The 17,092-nt window shown below is 45.1% G+C and overlaps 1 protein-coding gene across 2 annotated transcripts in view; it reads right to left on the bottom strand.

The window, feature by feature from the left end:
- Positions 1-17,092, bottom strand: part of LOC130123478 (disco-interacting protein 2 homolog C) — a 191,010-nt gene that overhangs the window by 91,980 nt on the left and 81,938 nt on the right. For both annotated transcript variants that reach the window (XM_056292647.1, XM_056292649.1), the window contains exons 9-10: positions 10,526-10,636; positions 7,328-7,451 (exon numbers count right to left, since the gene is read on the bottom strand). In XM_056292647.1, the coding sequence (XP_056148622.1) occupies positions 7,328-7,451; positions 10,526-10,636 (235 nt within the window). The remainder of the gene's footprint in view (positions 1-7,327; positions 7,452-10,525; positions 10,637-17,092) is intronic.

The raw sequence follows: 17,092 nt of genomic DNA, 5'->3' as shown, positions 1-17,092 counted from the left end.
TAATGCCATCTGACTATATGAATGCAGTGTTGTTCAGTGGTGTTATCACTGGGATGTGTCACTTGGTGTCGACTGTGTATATGGAAATGTGTGTTTTAAAGCCGTCCTTGCAGGAAGTGTATATGGGGGCTGTTTATGTTGGACGACAAGCTGATGTTGACGGCAGGCATCAAGACGAGACACAGTAACGACACCATGAGTCATGGGAATGAGATGGGTTTAAACGTCGGGGACGGATGGATCGAGTTTCTTGATCCGCTGGTTTTGCACAGTAACACACGAACACAAGCACATAAAGCAGACAGCAAATACACGTTGTGCTCGCCGACATACACACAGAGGTACACACCGACATATTTACACTCCTACACGCACAAAACACACACATATGCATGTATACCCACACACACGGGCTGATAAGAGTCATGCTTGGAGACTTGTTCTGAATCAGGTGTGCTATTCACACAGCAGCGAAGACAAACCACAGAGTAGGTATTAATCACTAGTGCCACCCCTCTCTCTGTCTCTCTCTGTTCCTGTTTTCTACTCTTCCTCTCATTTCTCGATGTCACATCTGTTGGTTTCTTCTCCTTTTGCTGCTCTCTCTCCATCTCTCATTCCCCCTTTCTTAATAGCCTTCTTATTGATCTGCATTCACTCCCTCTTTCGGTCTCTTCCTCTGCCTCGCTCTTATCTTCTTCTCCCTCCGGGCATCTGTCTGCTCCCTCTTTTTCTCTTGTCTCTCTTTCGCTCGCTCTCTCCGACCACGTGCCTCTCCCTTTCGTTCCCGTCTGCCTATCTCTCCTCCTCTCTCGGACTCTCCTCCATCTTTCTCTTGAATGTTCCTCATTCTGGCCCCATTTAACAGCTGGCATGAAAACATGATCTGTATCACGATGCTGAACCTGGATAAGTAAGAAAAAAACACAACAACACTCGTGTGTAAACCAGCAGCACCAACATCACAGTACAACGACGGAGTTGCTAAAATGTTGTTTTTTGTGTCTGTTGTTTTCAGTGACAACGTAACGACTTCTCATCTACCCACCACTCGCTGTCTTTGCATAGTATGCATGTAAGATGGGGACACATAATTTGTATGCCGTTTCACCCAGAGGTTAACATTAGGTTAAGATCAGGGTTGACAGGAGGCGTCCGGGTAGCATAGCGGTTTATTCTGTTGCCTACCAACACGGGGCTCGCCGGTTCGAACCCCTATGTTACCTCCAGCTTGGTCGGGCGTCCCTACAGGCACAATTGGCCGTGTCTGTGGGTGGGAAGCCGGATGTGGGTATGTGTCCTGGTCGCTGCACTAGAGCCTCCCCTGGTTGGTCGGGGCGTCTGTTCGAGGGGGAGGGGGAACTGCGGGGAATAGCGTGATCCTCCCACGTGCTACGTCCCCCTGGTGAAACTCCTCACTGTCGGGTGAAAAGAAGCGGCTGGCAACTCCACGTGTATCGGAGGAGGCATTTGGTAGTCTGCCCCCCCTCCCCGGATCGGCAGAGGGAGTGGAGCAGCGACCAGGACGGATCAGCAGAGGGGGAGGAGCAGTGACCGGGACGGCTCGGAAAACAGGGTAATTGGCTGAGTACAACTGGGGAGAGCCAAAAGAAAAGGAAAGCATCAGGGCCAGATCAGCTCTACCCAGTTATGCTTAGCCACTGTGTGGAGCCACCGGGCCCAGTGTTCAGACATTTTCAAAACCTCCTTACGAAGGCGTTCAGTCCCACAGTGTTTAAATTTTTTTTTTTACCATCATCCTGGTCCTTAAGTCAGCCAAATCAACATGCCTCAATGACTTCAGGCCGGTTGCCCTCACTTCAGTGGCTATGAAAGTGTTTGAGCGCTGAGTCCTTTCCTATCTTAAGTCCTGCACATCCCCACTGATGGATCCGTATCAGTTAGCTTATCAGGCTAATAGAGCCATTGAGGATTGCCAAAACCTGGTTCTTCACTTCACGCTGCAAAAGCTAGAAGAGTCAACCAACACCTACGCATGCATCCTGTTTACAGACCTCAGCTTGACTTTCAACATCACTACTCTTCCCCCGCTTTCAAGACAGGAACATCAACCCAGCTCTGAGTTACTGGATACTGGACTTTGGTAGAAACAGATTTAAATCTGACTAGGCCAACAACGCTACACCATGCCCTCTGACCCTTAGTACTGGTGCCAGACAAGGCTGCGTGCTCTGCTTTTCTCCATCTACTCAAGCGAGTTTACAGCTCCAGGGTTTTTCCTGCATGGAGAATGACGAGGCGGCCGCCTCCGTCAAATGCCATCCCGCCTCCAACTGTCAGCAGGGTCTTAATTAAAAAACACCATTTTCTAATAAATGCTGCACTCAGGGTAGTTGTCTTTTTTAACTGCAGTTGCGGCATTACGCCGTCGCCGATGTGGTGGCGCTGTTTCGTAATCAGCCCAGTGCACCTGGGAAGGTGCTGCCAAAACTGCCAAAGAGGAAAAAAGAGCTGCAATTTTCCAGAAGTTTCCAGCTGTGACAAGTGTAAGTTAAAGCAAAGGCTTTTATGTTATACTTATGTTCAACTACACTGCAAGAGGGACCACGTGAGCTTTAAATGAAAACAATGTGCTATATTTCATTTAATTTTAAACAACTCTGCTGTCAAGTGTGTAAATGAACACATTAGCATTTATGTTGTATTTAATTTAATGTTGAACAGGGCACCTTTATTTTTTTTTTTAAATAAAATATGCTTTAACGTAATAATTGTCATTTTCTTCACTCGTAAAATTATTAGAACTCCTAAAATACGCTGCTTGTAAAGAATAAGGGTTCGCTTGAGCCAGTTGACGGCATGCTGCACATGCATGTGTGCGCGCGTGACCAGGATGGTACCACCTCCACCTTGATTTGAGCCAGGAAAACCCTGATCTCACCACAGCTCAGTCAAAATATACAAGTATGCTGACAACACTACATCATTGGACTTATCAATGACAATGACCAGACTCAGTACCACCACCACGAGGCGAACTGGGCTGTACGTTGGTTTAGTAACAGTAACCTCTTACTCAACAGCTCACAAACAATGGAAATAGCTGTAGACCCCAGGAAGAGGATGAACATCAAAGCCCCGGTTCACGTCTCTGCACAACCCATAACCCCGACAGACTCCTTCAAATTCCTCGGCACCTACATCAGCACTACACAACACTGAAATGGAATATCAACCCCACCCACATCGTTAAAAAGGCTCAGTAAAGACTGTACCTCCTCAGGCATCTGAAAACGTATCATGCCAAAAACCACCTGTTGGTCCACTTCTGTGATGCCATCATAGAGAGCGTCCTCACATGGGTCTCTCACGGTCTGGTGTGGGAGCTCAGACGGTCACACCAACCGGAAACTGGAGCAGATTTTTGCTAAAGCCTCCAACATAATTGGCTGTAACCTTCCCCCAGTCAACTCGCTGTATATTAAGCGCACCTTCAACCGGGCAGCTAAAATAACCAGTGCTCCCTCCTACCCAGCCCCCACCTCTTCCAGCTTCTCCCCTCTTAAAGGCGCTACAGGACCATATCAACCATACCACTCAATTCAAAAACAGCTTCGTTCCTTGCACTTAACATCCCTGCTAGCCACCCTTGCCACAAGATTCCATGTACTGACCCGGATGCACTGGACCGAACTCAGACTGGACTTGTGTGCAGTTACATCAATCACTGTACTTTCTGCCTGTTGGGCTACTTGATATGCGGGGTAACTGAACTGTACATGTCATACATATTCACTGGACAGACTGTCACATTCATGTGTTTCCTTTTTGTGTGTTGTTGTTGTAATGGTTTACATTGCTGATTGTATTTCTCTTTCTTTTTGCACTGGAACTGGGCTACCATCCATCCATCCATCCATCCATCCATCCATTATCCAAACCACTTATCCTGGGGTCGCAGGGATGCTGGAGCCTATCCCAGCAGTAAAGTACGGCCGACTCACCTGGCCTACATGTCTTTGGACTGTGGGAGGAAACCGGAGCACCCAGAGGAAACCCACGCAGACACGGGGAGAACATACAAACTCCACACAGAGGACGACCCGGGACGACCCCCAAGGTTGGACTAACCAGGGGCTCGAACCCAGGACCTTCTTGCTGTGAGGCGACCGCGCTAATTACCACCAACATCGTTGCATGGCAATAATAAAGCATCTATCCAGGGGTCGGCAACCTTTTGGACCTCCCATGCCACTTCCCAAAGACTAAAAAAAATTTTTTTTTTAAATATTCACAGACCGGAGTGCCAGATAGTTTTCATAATGAGCCTTTAACTATTTATTTACTGCTACTGCTCGTCTCCTCATCTAGATTCCGCATGCCAAAAGTTCTGCACTCCACACACACAGCAGAAGCACATGGAGACATTCCCCCATGCACAAATATGTTATACAACATGACACACACATACACACAAATGCACTGTTATTAGTGGAATGGTATGAAAATTACCAGGGTGCAGAAGCAAATTAATTCGATCTTACAGATTTAGTGCGACCCTTGTTTGCCACAATATGTGGTAACCACCGCTACACGCAGACCGTCATTTACATCCACACTCATCAAGAGCAGTGCTGAATACCCACGCATCTTCCAGTGCAGGAGTGTGCTGGTGTGTTACGTTTTCAGCCATGTCTGCAATGCCTCTCCCTACAGTCCTCAGTGTACAGTTGTAAGGGGTGTGGTGTGGGGTGGTTAACTTTGGCTGTCAATTTGGGTGGCACCGGCCCTTTTGTCAGAGCCAGTTGGAGCCGGCGCTCTCATGACAGCTATTATATGTTGACACCTCCGCCCCTCCCCTCTGAGTACAGCACCCCCGACTCAAAATATGTTCCCGTGGGCCTGCAGAACAGCACTTCATTATCATTAAAATCTCAACATTTAGCACCAGTTCCAGCCGCTCACTAAAGTTACAGCCACAGGCGCACACCACTCATGAACCATCTCCATCTTGCGCTACATACTCTGGCTAACTCATAAATATATACCTGTGCACTTCATGTAAAATATAAGACAGAGAGACATCAAGCTAATTTTATGTATTTGAAAGTCTTTCATCTCTTGAGTAGTATATTAAATAGTAACAGTGTCATATCTTCTGTTTGATGTGGTGCTCAGTTTTACATAGTTGAGTGTCCTATAAAGACTAACTGAAACTGAAATTTGTGCAGTGTATTATATGTGTATAATATAGCAACAATACTAATATTAATACAAATAATAACAATAATAATAATAGCTAAACACAACAAAAACAATACTGCCTGTTACCATAGCATTAAATTAGTACGAGGTGTACTTTTAATTACTGGTCGTTTTACTTGGACAGATAGTGTTTTACATTAGACTGCAGTTGTTTAGTACATCTGGTCCATGGGATGTGTGTGTTTGTGGTATTGCTAGTTTATGTTGTTAGTTCATGTATACAGTTTGCCTACTACACATGTTTATAAACTACTGTACATTAGGGCTGTGTATTGGTGAGAACCTGGTGATATGATACGTATCACAATACAGGGCTTAAGATTCAATATTATTGCGATATATTGTGATACTGTAAGAAAGGTGATATATTGCGATACTGTAAGAAAGGTGATATATTGCGATAATGTAAGAAAGGTGATATATTGCGATACTGTTAGAAAGGTGATATACTGCGATACTGTAAGAAAGGTGATATATTGTGATACTGTTAGAAAGGTGATATATTGTGATACTGTAAGAAAGGTGATATATTGTGATACTGTTAGAAAGGTGATATATTGTGATACTGTAAGAAAGGTGATATATTGTGATACTGTTAGAAAGGTGATATATTGTGATACTGTTAGAAAGGTGATGTATTGTGATACTGTTAGAAAGGTGATATATTGTGATACTGTAAGAAAGGTGATATATTGTGATACTGTTAGAAAGGTGATATATTGTGATACTGTAAGAAAGGTGATATATTGCGATACTGTAAGAAAGGTGATATATTGCGATACTGTTAGAAAGGTGATGTATTGCGATACTGTTAGAAAGGTGATATATTGTGATACTGTAAGAAAGGTGATATACATCTTGTGATACTGTAAGAAAAGTGATATATTGTGATACTGTAACAAAGGTGATATATTATGATACTGTAAGAAAGGTGATATATTGTGGTTTCATAGGCCTGTGTTCTTTGTGCTTATGCTACTTCCTGTCTCAGTTTACGGTGTTGGGTTGGCGTGGAAGAGTCAGATGGCTGAAGACAGATTACAACACTTATCTAGTGGTCGTGGGGTTGCAGACAACACAAAATGTTTGTCGCAAACCTTTACATGTAAACAATTAAGAATCGATATAGTATTTTTGAGACTCGATATAGTATCACAAAAGACAATATCATGATACTCGAGTGTATCGATATTTTCTTAGACCCCTACTGTACGTATTAGTGAGTTCATAAACAGTTAGTGCATGTAGTCTGTAGTAGTCTGACATTAAAATGAGGACAGCAGCGAGTAGACTGTAGTACAGCACGCTGTGACATGAATAAATAGTGGCCCACCCCAAATCTCTTACCCCCCCCCCAAATTAAAGCAGTCTGGAACCGGGCCTGGAGTCCATCCTATTTCAAATAATGTAAATGAGCTGCTCAACACCCAGTAACTTTTACAAGCCATATTTTGTATTTGTCCATCTGTAGCAACTGCTGGTTGAAACCACACTTGCCCAGTACGCTGTAGACAAGCCAGCTAGCTAACTAGTCAGAAAGCTCGCCAAACCGGTCAACGAACTGGCCAATCAGTCTTCATCAGATCTGATGCTGCTTTAGTCAGATTTCCATAACTTTCCCAGAACTTAAGTACAGAATTATAATTTTCCAGGGCCTGGATTTACTCATTTTTCATCACTCAATAATGAACTCTGTACAGATCTTATGATGGCGCGAATGGGATCTTGCTCTCTTTCTCTCCCTCCTTCTCCTCTCCCCACTCGTCTTCTCTTTTCTCCTCTCCATTTCCCTATTTAATTTTCTCATCTCCTTATATCCTCCCTCCTCTCTCTCTGCCCTTCCCTACTCTACTTTCTTCTCTTTTCCTCTCTCCTCCCCTCTCCCCTGCTCTGCTTTACTCTCCTCTCTCATTCCATTAGACAGCATGGCCTTCAGTCCCAATCTTCCTGTCCATCCATCCCGCTGAGACCAGCGGGCTGGTAACACCACACCATGTTCAATAAAGGGGCCTTACATCAAGATGAAATGGACCTCTGTGTAAGTGTGTGTGCTCGCGCGCATGTGTGTATGTGTGTACGTGTATGTGTGTGTGTGTCTGACCTTTGAACTGGGGGATCTCTCCAGTGGGGCTCTTGGGCAGTCCTTTATGGCAGGCATCACTGGTCAGTGCGACCGTCACACCGCAGCTGCCCAGCAGAAAACCAATTTGCTGACTGCCTGCATCCTACAGACAGACAGATAGATAGGACAGACAGATTTTTCTAAATTGGGACAGGGGGATCTCTATGACAGCCAGATATCTGATTGCCATGGGAAGGAGCAGGGGTGGTTAACTGTCAACTCTGTTCAACTGCTTTTGACTGTGTTTTAAAGTGGCAGTAGACAACTTTTTTTGCTTTAACTTACCATTGTGAAGTAAATGTTGACTGCTCAGTGTAATAGCTGTAGAATAATGACACCGTCGGCGTTTGGATTGGTTCCTATAAGCCTTCCTTTCACCATGCAATTCTGTCAACCAACGGGTACGATCTCGTGGGAAACCGAAGCTCGATTTACGGCAAAGGAAGCGCGTCAACCACTGCGCAACCAGAACAGGAAGAGGATATCGCTTTTGTTTTACCCGATAGCTCCGGTGTTGTATCAAACTCTGTTTCCCCGTCGAGATCTGTTTCTCCCTAGCCAGACGAAAGTGTTTGAATGGAGACAGGTTAGCTGTCCGTTACGATTAGGTTAAGGTAAGCGTTAGGTTGAGGTTAGGGTTAGGTTGGGCGTCCAGGTAGCATAGCAGTCTATTCTGTTGCCTGCCAACACAGGGATCGCCGGATCGAATCCCCGTGTTACCTCCAGCTGGTTCGGGCATCTCTACAGACACAATTGGCCATGTCTGTGGGTGGGAAGCCGGATGTGGGCATGTGTACTGGTTGCTGCACCAGCGCCTCCTCTGGTCAGTTGGGGCACTTGTTCGGGGGGGAGGGGGAACTGGGGGGATAGTGTGATCCTCCCATGTGCTACGTCCCCCTGGTGAAACTCCTCACTGTCAGGTGAAAAGAAGCGGCTGGCGACTCCACATGTATTGAAGGAGGCATGTGGTAGTCTGCAGCCCTCCCTGGATCAGCAAAGGGGGTGGAGCAGCAACCAGCATGGCTCAGAAGACTGGGGTAACTGGCTGTATACACTTGGGGGAAAAAAGGGGAAAATCCCCCCCCCCATCAAAAGAGCTTAGGGTTAGGTTGAAGTTGGGTTAAGGTTAATCAATCGTCCCGGTGTTGTATCAAACTCTGTCTAGGGGGAAACAGATCTCGACAGGGAAACAGAGTTCGGTACAACACTCGGAACGTGAGAGTTTTCCAAACCGACATTCAGTTGGCATTCTTTCTACCGGATCAGTAAGTTACACAACCTGCCTACTTATTAATACTAGGGGATGTTTTACTCTGCCTTTATCATAGTACTGAGATCAGAGTTTCTAGTTCAAACTGGGATTCTTAAGGTTGTTTCTTGTTTTGGACAGTTGCCAGGCTGCTAGTAAATGGAGAGTGATCTGACTGTCTTTGCAACAGCGGCGCAAACAACAACACCACCTGGAAATGCTGGGGGTGGGGGGGTGGGGGTGGAAAAGTTGTCTACTGCCACTTTAAGTACTTGTAAGTATTCAAAACTTTATCTGTATACTGATCTGGGGTTCTACAGTGTTTCACAACAGCATGAAAACACCGGCATCATGAAAGCAGCCAGCAGACACAGTAAAGAGCTTCAGTCAGCAGAGTATCAGACACACATTTAACAAAGACTGGAATTGCAAATCAATACGCCGTCAATGGAAAATCAATACTTCATGTGAAGAATGTTCATCGATAGCCATGTCTTTATTTTCAGCAACTACATCCACATTTTGTAAGTGTAGTGGTTGTGCTGTTGTCCTGTGTACAAGTAGCGCTCACTGACCTGCCTTGCACGTGATCACTGACCTGCCTTGCAGATGTGATCACAGCCGTAAGAAGACAACAAGAAGGAACAAGGGGCTTTTGACTCTGGCTGACTCACCATGTTCTGGTGTTGGTAAACTAGCATCCCACGTTTTCATCCTATCCTGTGTTAGAATTGTACTTTGGCATAAACATAAGCACTAAACACACACACACACACACACACACAAAACATACATGACCCTGATTGTGTCCGTATGTATTCCTCCCACAGGACGTTACAGTTGTAAGGTGATCCTCCACCACTGGTCAGCTTATCCAACCCATGACTCAACCAGCCCCTCCACACGGGCGGGGATGGAACATACTCTGCTGGTTTTCATTACATCTCCACGGTCGACAGCCGTCTCCTGCCGACTGTGCCGTGTGGTGACTCGTGGCTTTTCCCAGCAGGAAGTACTAGAATGACTGCTTTGAATTTCAGGCTGGTTCAGCTGTTGTGTGTTTTTCTGAAAACCTGCTGACGCACGCTGACAAGGATGAGCAGGATAAACCCAAAGCAACACACTGTTTTAACAACACCTAAACCAGGTTAATCAACCACTCCACCGACCAATTCACCACTCAGTCAATCAGCTCACCACACCTGCCACCCACCTGCCACCCGCCAGTCATTCAGTCAGTCAATCAAACATCCGTGAGAGGATCACTCAGTCGATAACTAAGCCAATTAAACAATTAGCTAGTCAATCAGTCAAACAAAGTCAGTCAGTCAGTCAGTCAGTCAGTTTGAGCATGTTCTTTGGTTTAGTCATGGGTGTATTATAGTAGAACTGGATACTGGATCTCAAAGTGGCGCCTGTTCATTCCTATGAGAACTGCTCGCCTGGCGCATACGGCGAAAACGTTTTCTGGCTTCCGGGTTACTTCCAGGTACATGCGGCCCACTGAATATGTGCAGTAGTGTTACTCCCATTATGCATCTAGGCTATGAGAATGGCTCACACACAGCCGTGCCGTCATGCAGGGGAAAAAAATCTTTTTTCTGAGTTTTTAAATTTTTTAAAAAAGATTAAAACCCCATGGCTTAAAATATAAAATACAAAGAGTAATAAGTGACCATGACTATAGCTGCAGGTGTCCTGTCAACAGGTTTTACAGGCGTCTCTTTTACAACGGTGGTCGATGGGGAAAATGCTTTTCGGGCTGCAGGGGATTTTTCGCTGCAATACCGCGAGTGACCACTGGAGAAGGCTGGCTGCAAGGCTGACCGGCGTCGCCGTATCCAGTTCTACTATAATACATCCATGGGATTAGCTGCCTTGGTTCTTTTTTTGTGGTGGCTGTGGTTGTGGTGAAGGTGTGGTTTTACCTTCCTGGACAGAGGGACCTCTATGGGGACTGGGATGATCTCGGCCAGCAGGCAGCCGTAGAAAGCAGTCATGAAGGCGGCCGGGTCATTGTTGGGATAGACCAGCGCCACCTGGGGGTGAGGAGGAGACGGCATATCAGGACGGAAGATGGATAAAGAACAAGGAAGGGCTTTGAATTTATGATGAACATGTGTCAGAGCTCCAGCAAATCGCACGCACCCGCACAAACACACAAACACACACACACACACACACACACAAATGTATGCACACACTTGTATAAAATCCTTGTCATAATACTTGCAGCTAATAGGGCATCGCAAACACACTCGGTGTGTGTGTGTGTGTGCGCATGTGTGATGATCAGTGATTGACAGAGAGATCTCTTATCTGAGCAGGTGATGACAATCTTATCACAACCCACTAAACCAGGATTGCTCACTGGTGGTCCGATCAATACCCCCCCCCCAGCATGTCTCCCTTTTAAATCCTATTTACCAATTTTCTCTCTTTTACTCTTGCCCCATCCTCTCCCATCATCCTCTACTCTGGCCTCTCTCTTGTCTTCTTTTTCTTTTGGCAAAACAACCTCTTCTGTTTTTCATTTTGTTTCATCTGTCCCCTGGTTAAACTCCACTTCCACTGTTCTCTCCCTTCGATCGATTCCTTGATTTCTTAAATCTCTTTCTCTTTCCCTGGTTTATCTCAAACATTCGCTATCTCACCCCCCCCCTCTTTGATAACAGCTGATGTTATCAACCAAATGGTACACACACACACACACACACACACCTCCACCACACAGAACAGCGACATCGTCTTCCTCACCCCATTTAATCTGGCGCCCAAACAAAGATCTAAAACCCGTTTGTCTGACTCCAGCCAATGGCGTCACACCAGCGGCGTTATCTCCAGGCGGCCATGTTGGATCCAGCCCAGCTCTGGTTGCATGTCATGACTGATGATAACAGTCAAGCAGCGGCTTTAAGTGCCTCCTAATAGCTGCCGTATTGCACCGGCTCTGGGCTCGACGCTAGACGCTAAGTGGACTTCGGTGAATGTGGGCGGCTGTGTAACCAAACCTGAAGTGGGCTAATGTTAGAATGGCCGGGTTGTGATGAGGCGATCAGGTTTACACAAGGCAATACTTACAAAAGACAATACTTAAGCTTCTGTGTTTGCTATCAGCTACTGTGAGTGTTACTTATCAGTCGTCGATGATTTATATATATATATATATATATATATATATATATATATAATCCAGTGAGTCAAGTAAATTCTTTATGAGACAGTACAAGCCTGTTTCATGCCATAAGCAATCATCTGCTGTCAATAAAGCTACTCCTTTAGCTTTATTGACAGGTTTATCAAGTAGCTTTATTGACAGCTGATGATTGCCTATGGCATGAAACAAGGCTTGTACTGTCTCATAAATAATTTACTTGACTCACTGGATTATTTTGCTCATTTGTTGAGCACTTTCCCTACCGTTGAGTGTTTCATTTAACGGATTTATATATACAGTTATATGAGTAGATTTAGAGGATTACTTGTATATTAGTGGATTACTTGTATATAAGTGTAATTAGTCAATTACTTGTACAAGTACATTTAGTACTCTACTAGTTTAAGTATATTTAATAGATTAGTTCCAAGTACATTTACTTAGGTGACGAAGGCGTATGAGTTTAAATACTTGGGGTCAACTGTTCAAAGTAACGGGGAGTGCAGAAGAGAGGTGAAGAAGAGAGTGCAGGCAGGGTGGAGTGGGTGGAGAAGAGTGTCAGGAGTGATTTGCAAAAGAAGGGTACCAGCAAGAGTTAAAGGGAAGGTTTACAAAATGGGTGTGAGACCAATTATGTTACATGGTTTGGAGACAGTGGCACTGATGAAAAAACAGGAGGTGGAGCTGGAGGTGGCAGAGTTGAAGATGCTAAGATTTTCATTGGGAGTGACGAAGGAGGACAGGATTAGGAGCAAGTATATTAGAGGGCCAGCTCAGGTTGGACGGTTTGGAGACAAAGCAAGAGAGGCGAGATTGAGATGGTTTGGACATGTGTGGAGGAGAGATGCTGGGTATACTGGGAGAAGGATGCTGAATATGGAGCTGCCAGGGAAGAGGAGAAGCGGAAGGCCAAAAAGGAGGTTTATGGATGTGGTGATGGAGGACATGCAGGTGGCTGGTGTGACAGAGGAAGATGCAGAGGACAGGAAGAGATGGAAACGGATGATCCGCTGTGGCGACTCCTAACGGGAGCAGCCACAAGTAGCTGCGGCAGCAGCAGCAGCAGCAGCAGTAGTAGTAGTAGTAGTAGTAGTAGTAGACGTTCCAAATACATTTACTATATTTATCTATAAAAGTATAATTACATTAGTTATGTAAGTATTAGTTCTATTTTTAAGTTATTTAAGTATATGTCTAAGACAGTTTATCTGTGTTATCAGGTTAACAACTCTAAATGTGCAAGTTCCAGATAATTATTTTCCTTTTTCAGTCATGTTTTATAATGACTAGCTGTAAATAGTGATTAATAAAGGGATAACGGGGCCCTTACAGGCTTGTTAACATTACAGCTTGAAAATAGGTTATTAATGACAGTGTTGTGATTTTTGAAGTTTAGAAGTTTGGTTAAATGTGCCATCTGTGATTTGTGACCATATAAAATGTTGGTGAGGAGTTGAAGAGTTGTGGATGTGAAATTATCATGTTGTGTATTTCTCAACTGATTATAACACAACATGTGGGTCTATTTTACTCTAAACTTTACAACCACTGGTGATGTGAACAAACCATTTACAGCACCAGAAAACATGAGAAACTCAGAGTTAGTTGTTGTTTATTGTTAGTCCTTGTATTGAGAGACCTGTCAACCAATCTGGCAGTGACAGCAGCTTCCTGTGCTGTGGTTTGTGGTTTGGTTGCGGGGCGATCCTCTGGTTTACATTTGGATTAAGGATTGTACCTTTAATTACAGAATTACATGAAGAAGAAAACTACACAAGAAAACGCAAAAACAAAACGAGAGCAGAAAATAGAGCGTAGCGAGGTTATTTTTGAACCTGAACGCTAGTTTGAGAAATGGTTCAGGTGAGGACGACTCTATTGGTGTAGATAGTCTGGTCTGGAGGAGGCTGAATTTAGATCCAAGTAAAGAAAAGGACTACATCACAAGACATATTAGTCAGATGCTTATTAATAATTTCAACACATCTGCTCATGTTAACCACTGTGCCACCGTGCCGCCCAGCCACCTGACCTACATGTCTTTGGACTGTGGGAGGAAACCGGAGCACCCGGAGGAAACCCACGCAGACATGGGGAGAACATGCAAACTCCACATAGAGGACGAAACACCACAGGGCGGTCTGACAGGACACGAAAGCGGGGCAAGCTAAGCTAACTGCTAGCCCACGCAGATCGGCAGTTCCAAAAACACTGAGTGGGATGGTGAAACCGTGAGGTCATCTGAAGCGTGCGCACCCAGAGGCGTGAGGGAGCTGATATGCTGGGACGTGCTTCCCAAAAGAGAGGGGTAGTGTAACGTGCATGGCTAAGTAGACACGTTAGCCCTTTAGTCGACTGGTTAACGCTGTTGCCCGCGGTGCGGGAGATACGGGTTCGTGTCCCGGCTGTGGCGTTTCCCGGGCTGCCCTCCTAATTTGCTGCATTGGCGGCAGCCTCGGCTAGCCTTGACTGTGTTTTTAGTGTTGTAGTGTGGCGTGTGGGGAGGTGTGTCGAAGGTGTCTGGCTGGGAGAGCTGGCGTTGGATCAGCTAAGGGAGCGTGGTCTGCTGCGTCCTGTGGGCCCAAGGGCCACAGCCCTGCCCGGAGCTGCGCCCGAAGAGGAAACACCAAGGGCGGTCTGACAGGACGGAGAAGCGGGGCAGGCTAAGCTAACTGCTAGCCCATGCAGACCGGTAGCTCCGACAGTCATCGGCTGGCGTTCATTCTCCTGGACAGTGATTTTTTGTTGTTGTTTCGTTTGGATGTATGTGTTAATTTGGATATATGTGTTCTTGTAGTTTTTGGATATGTGTTTTTGTTGCACTGCTGTGGGCTGGGGGAGACCATGTTTCGTTTGATTTCCTGTACGTAAGTTCGAGAAGTTCAAATGAATTCCTGATTCCTGAAGTGTGCTAGATCAGCTAGAAGAGACTATAAGAGGTCCTGTTACTCATTGTTATGTACAGATGCTGGTGATGAAGTGTGAGCCTCCTCTCCTCCGTCTGCACGCCGATCTGCCTCCTCCACACACTCCGTCACCCTGCTGCGGTCACATTCCATGACTTTTCCCCCCCTTTGGTCTTTTCTGAGCTGAGAAATTTTATGGCCCTCGTTCTCGTAAAAGCCTTTTTATATATATATAAAAAAAAAACTGCTGAAGAACTTCGAAGTTGTAAAAGTCATGGATGTAAAGAAGTCATATCGTCTCTTGAATCTAAAAAAACGAAAATAAAACAGAAACCTTGTAGTGCTGCATGTCAGCAAAGCCACCCAAACAAGTAAAGGCTTGATTAACAAAAGCAGAAATAGTTGCTAAACGAGGTGACTTTCTTCGCTCACATTAATCCCTCCCGTATCTCGGTAATCGCACCAGCGCCAGTTTCATTTCTATCTGTAATTAGCCACGTCTGTTTTAACCACAGCGTCCGACGCCGACCCGCAGAGCGCCCTCTAACGAAAAGCCTTTGCAGTAACCAGCGGGTAAGTCAGATTATAACACAATGAAAGGACACGCCCTCCGAACTCCCCCTTCTGCAACCTATTACAGCGGCAGTAAAACTCACAACCACTGGTTTCTAATTCTGTGCGAGCGTGGAAATAAAAAAGAAAAACACTCCCGTCTTCATTAAAGCGCCGCCGCCTCCCGGCTCTCGCTGGCCTGGCGCCAACCTTCAACTCCTTTTTCTTGTGAATCAGGGAGCACAAGTCGCTCAGGTGAAAGAGCGGTAAAGGACATCTGCTATTTTGAGTAAAATGCTAAACTTTTCTTCATCATCCTGGTTTGAAGCGCCAGTTTAACACCAGAATGACCAGGGCGGTCATTATAACCGTCTTGGATTTTCAAACTTTAATAATTTTGTGGGGAAAAAAGACACAGACCTGCCGCTGCCTGAATTCTCCTAAAATTGCATATATTTGCATTTAAAATGAGTTTTAGATCAATTGCACAAAAAAACGTTATGATAAGATCTACCTAAAACAACCATGAGCGGTCGAAATGACCACACGTAATCTGTGCGTGATCGTGTGCGTCATGTCACTATTTATGATGTGTGTTGGTCGCGTCATTTCCTCCGTGAAGTTCATTGCTCTGTCTTAAAAAAAAACCCACTAGCGTTCTCCAGGGCAGAGTAATAGTCTAAACTTGATTCCCGCCCCCCCTTTTCTCCCCAATTGTATCCAGCCAATTACCTCACTCTTCCGAGCTGTGCCGGTCATGCTGCTCCACCCCCGCTGCCGATCTGGGGAGGGCTGCAGACTACCATATGCCTCCTCTGATACATGTGGAGTCGCCAGCCGCTTCTTTTCACCTGACAATGAGGAGTTTCCCCAGTGGGACGTAGCGCGTGGGAGGATCATGCTATTGCCCCCAGTTCCCCCCACCCCTGAACAGGCGCCCTGACCGACCAGAGGAGGCGCTAGTGCAGCGACCAGGATACATACTCACATCTGCTTCCCTCCTGCAGACATGACCAATTGTCTGTAGAGACGGCCGACCAAGTCGGAGGTAACACAGGGACCTGAGTCAAAGATCCCATGTTGGTAGGCAACGGAAGAGACTACTACACTATCCGAACACCCAGAACTTGATTTTTGATCACTGCCAACTTGTCTGGTTACAGACGCCGTTACAGACACACCATGACTACCACCGAGGCGTTGCAGTATTTACAGGCGTTGGACAGCGGCCATTTTAAATTGTTTGAAAAATAGTATTAAAGTTGTTACAATGTTAATTTTGGTGTCACTTAGTTTCCTAACAGACATACTAACATATGTCATGCATTAATATCTCAACTGGGTATTTATCTTGACAGAGTATAGAGTTTAAAAACCGCGGCGGTCATTTTGACCGCCCACGGTCGTTCTAGCAGTTTTTAAGTTCCAGTCGTTGTTTCGGACTGTTTCAATATTTATTTTCAGTTCTTTTTTTACATTTCACGTTTTATAGGCTTTGTTACGTTTGTTAGATTAGCAATATGTGTTTGCCCTTTAGTTTTTCGGGTAATATTTTCACTATTTCAATTTTGCTATTCAAGTTCGACCATGTCTCTCTGAAGTTTAAATTGTTTAAAAATAGTATTATAGTTGTTAAAATGTTAATTTTGGTGTCAGTTAGTTTCCTAACAGACATACTAACATATGTAATGCATTAATATCTCAACTGGGTATTTATCTTGACAGAATACAGAGTTTAAAAACCGGCAGTGGTCGTTTTAGGTGGGAGTGAAATCCGGGTCATTCTGGTGTTAATCTGAACATCACACCTTAAAAAACATGCTCGTTGAATCTTAACATGTACAGTATATTTTACTTGCATAAATGTAAACGTGTAAAAG

This window comes from Lampris incognitus, chromosome 14, assembly GCF_029633865.1.
Source record: "Lampris incognitus isolate fLamInc1 chromosome 14, fLamInc1.hap2, whole genome shotgun sequence".
NCBI classification, from domain to species: domain Eukaryota; kingdom Metazoa; phylum Chordata; class Actinopteri; order Lampriformes; family Lampridae; genus Lampris; species Lampris incognitus.
The sequence above is the reverse complement of the archived record's forward strand: the minus strand, read 5'-3'. Positions and strand labels throughout refer to the sequence as shown.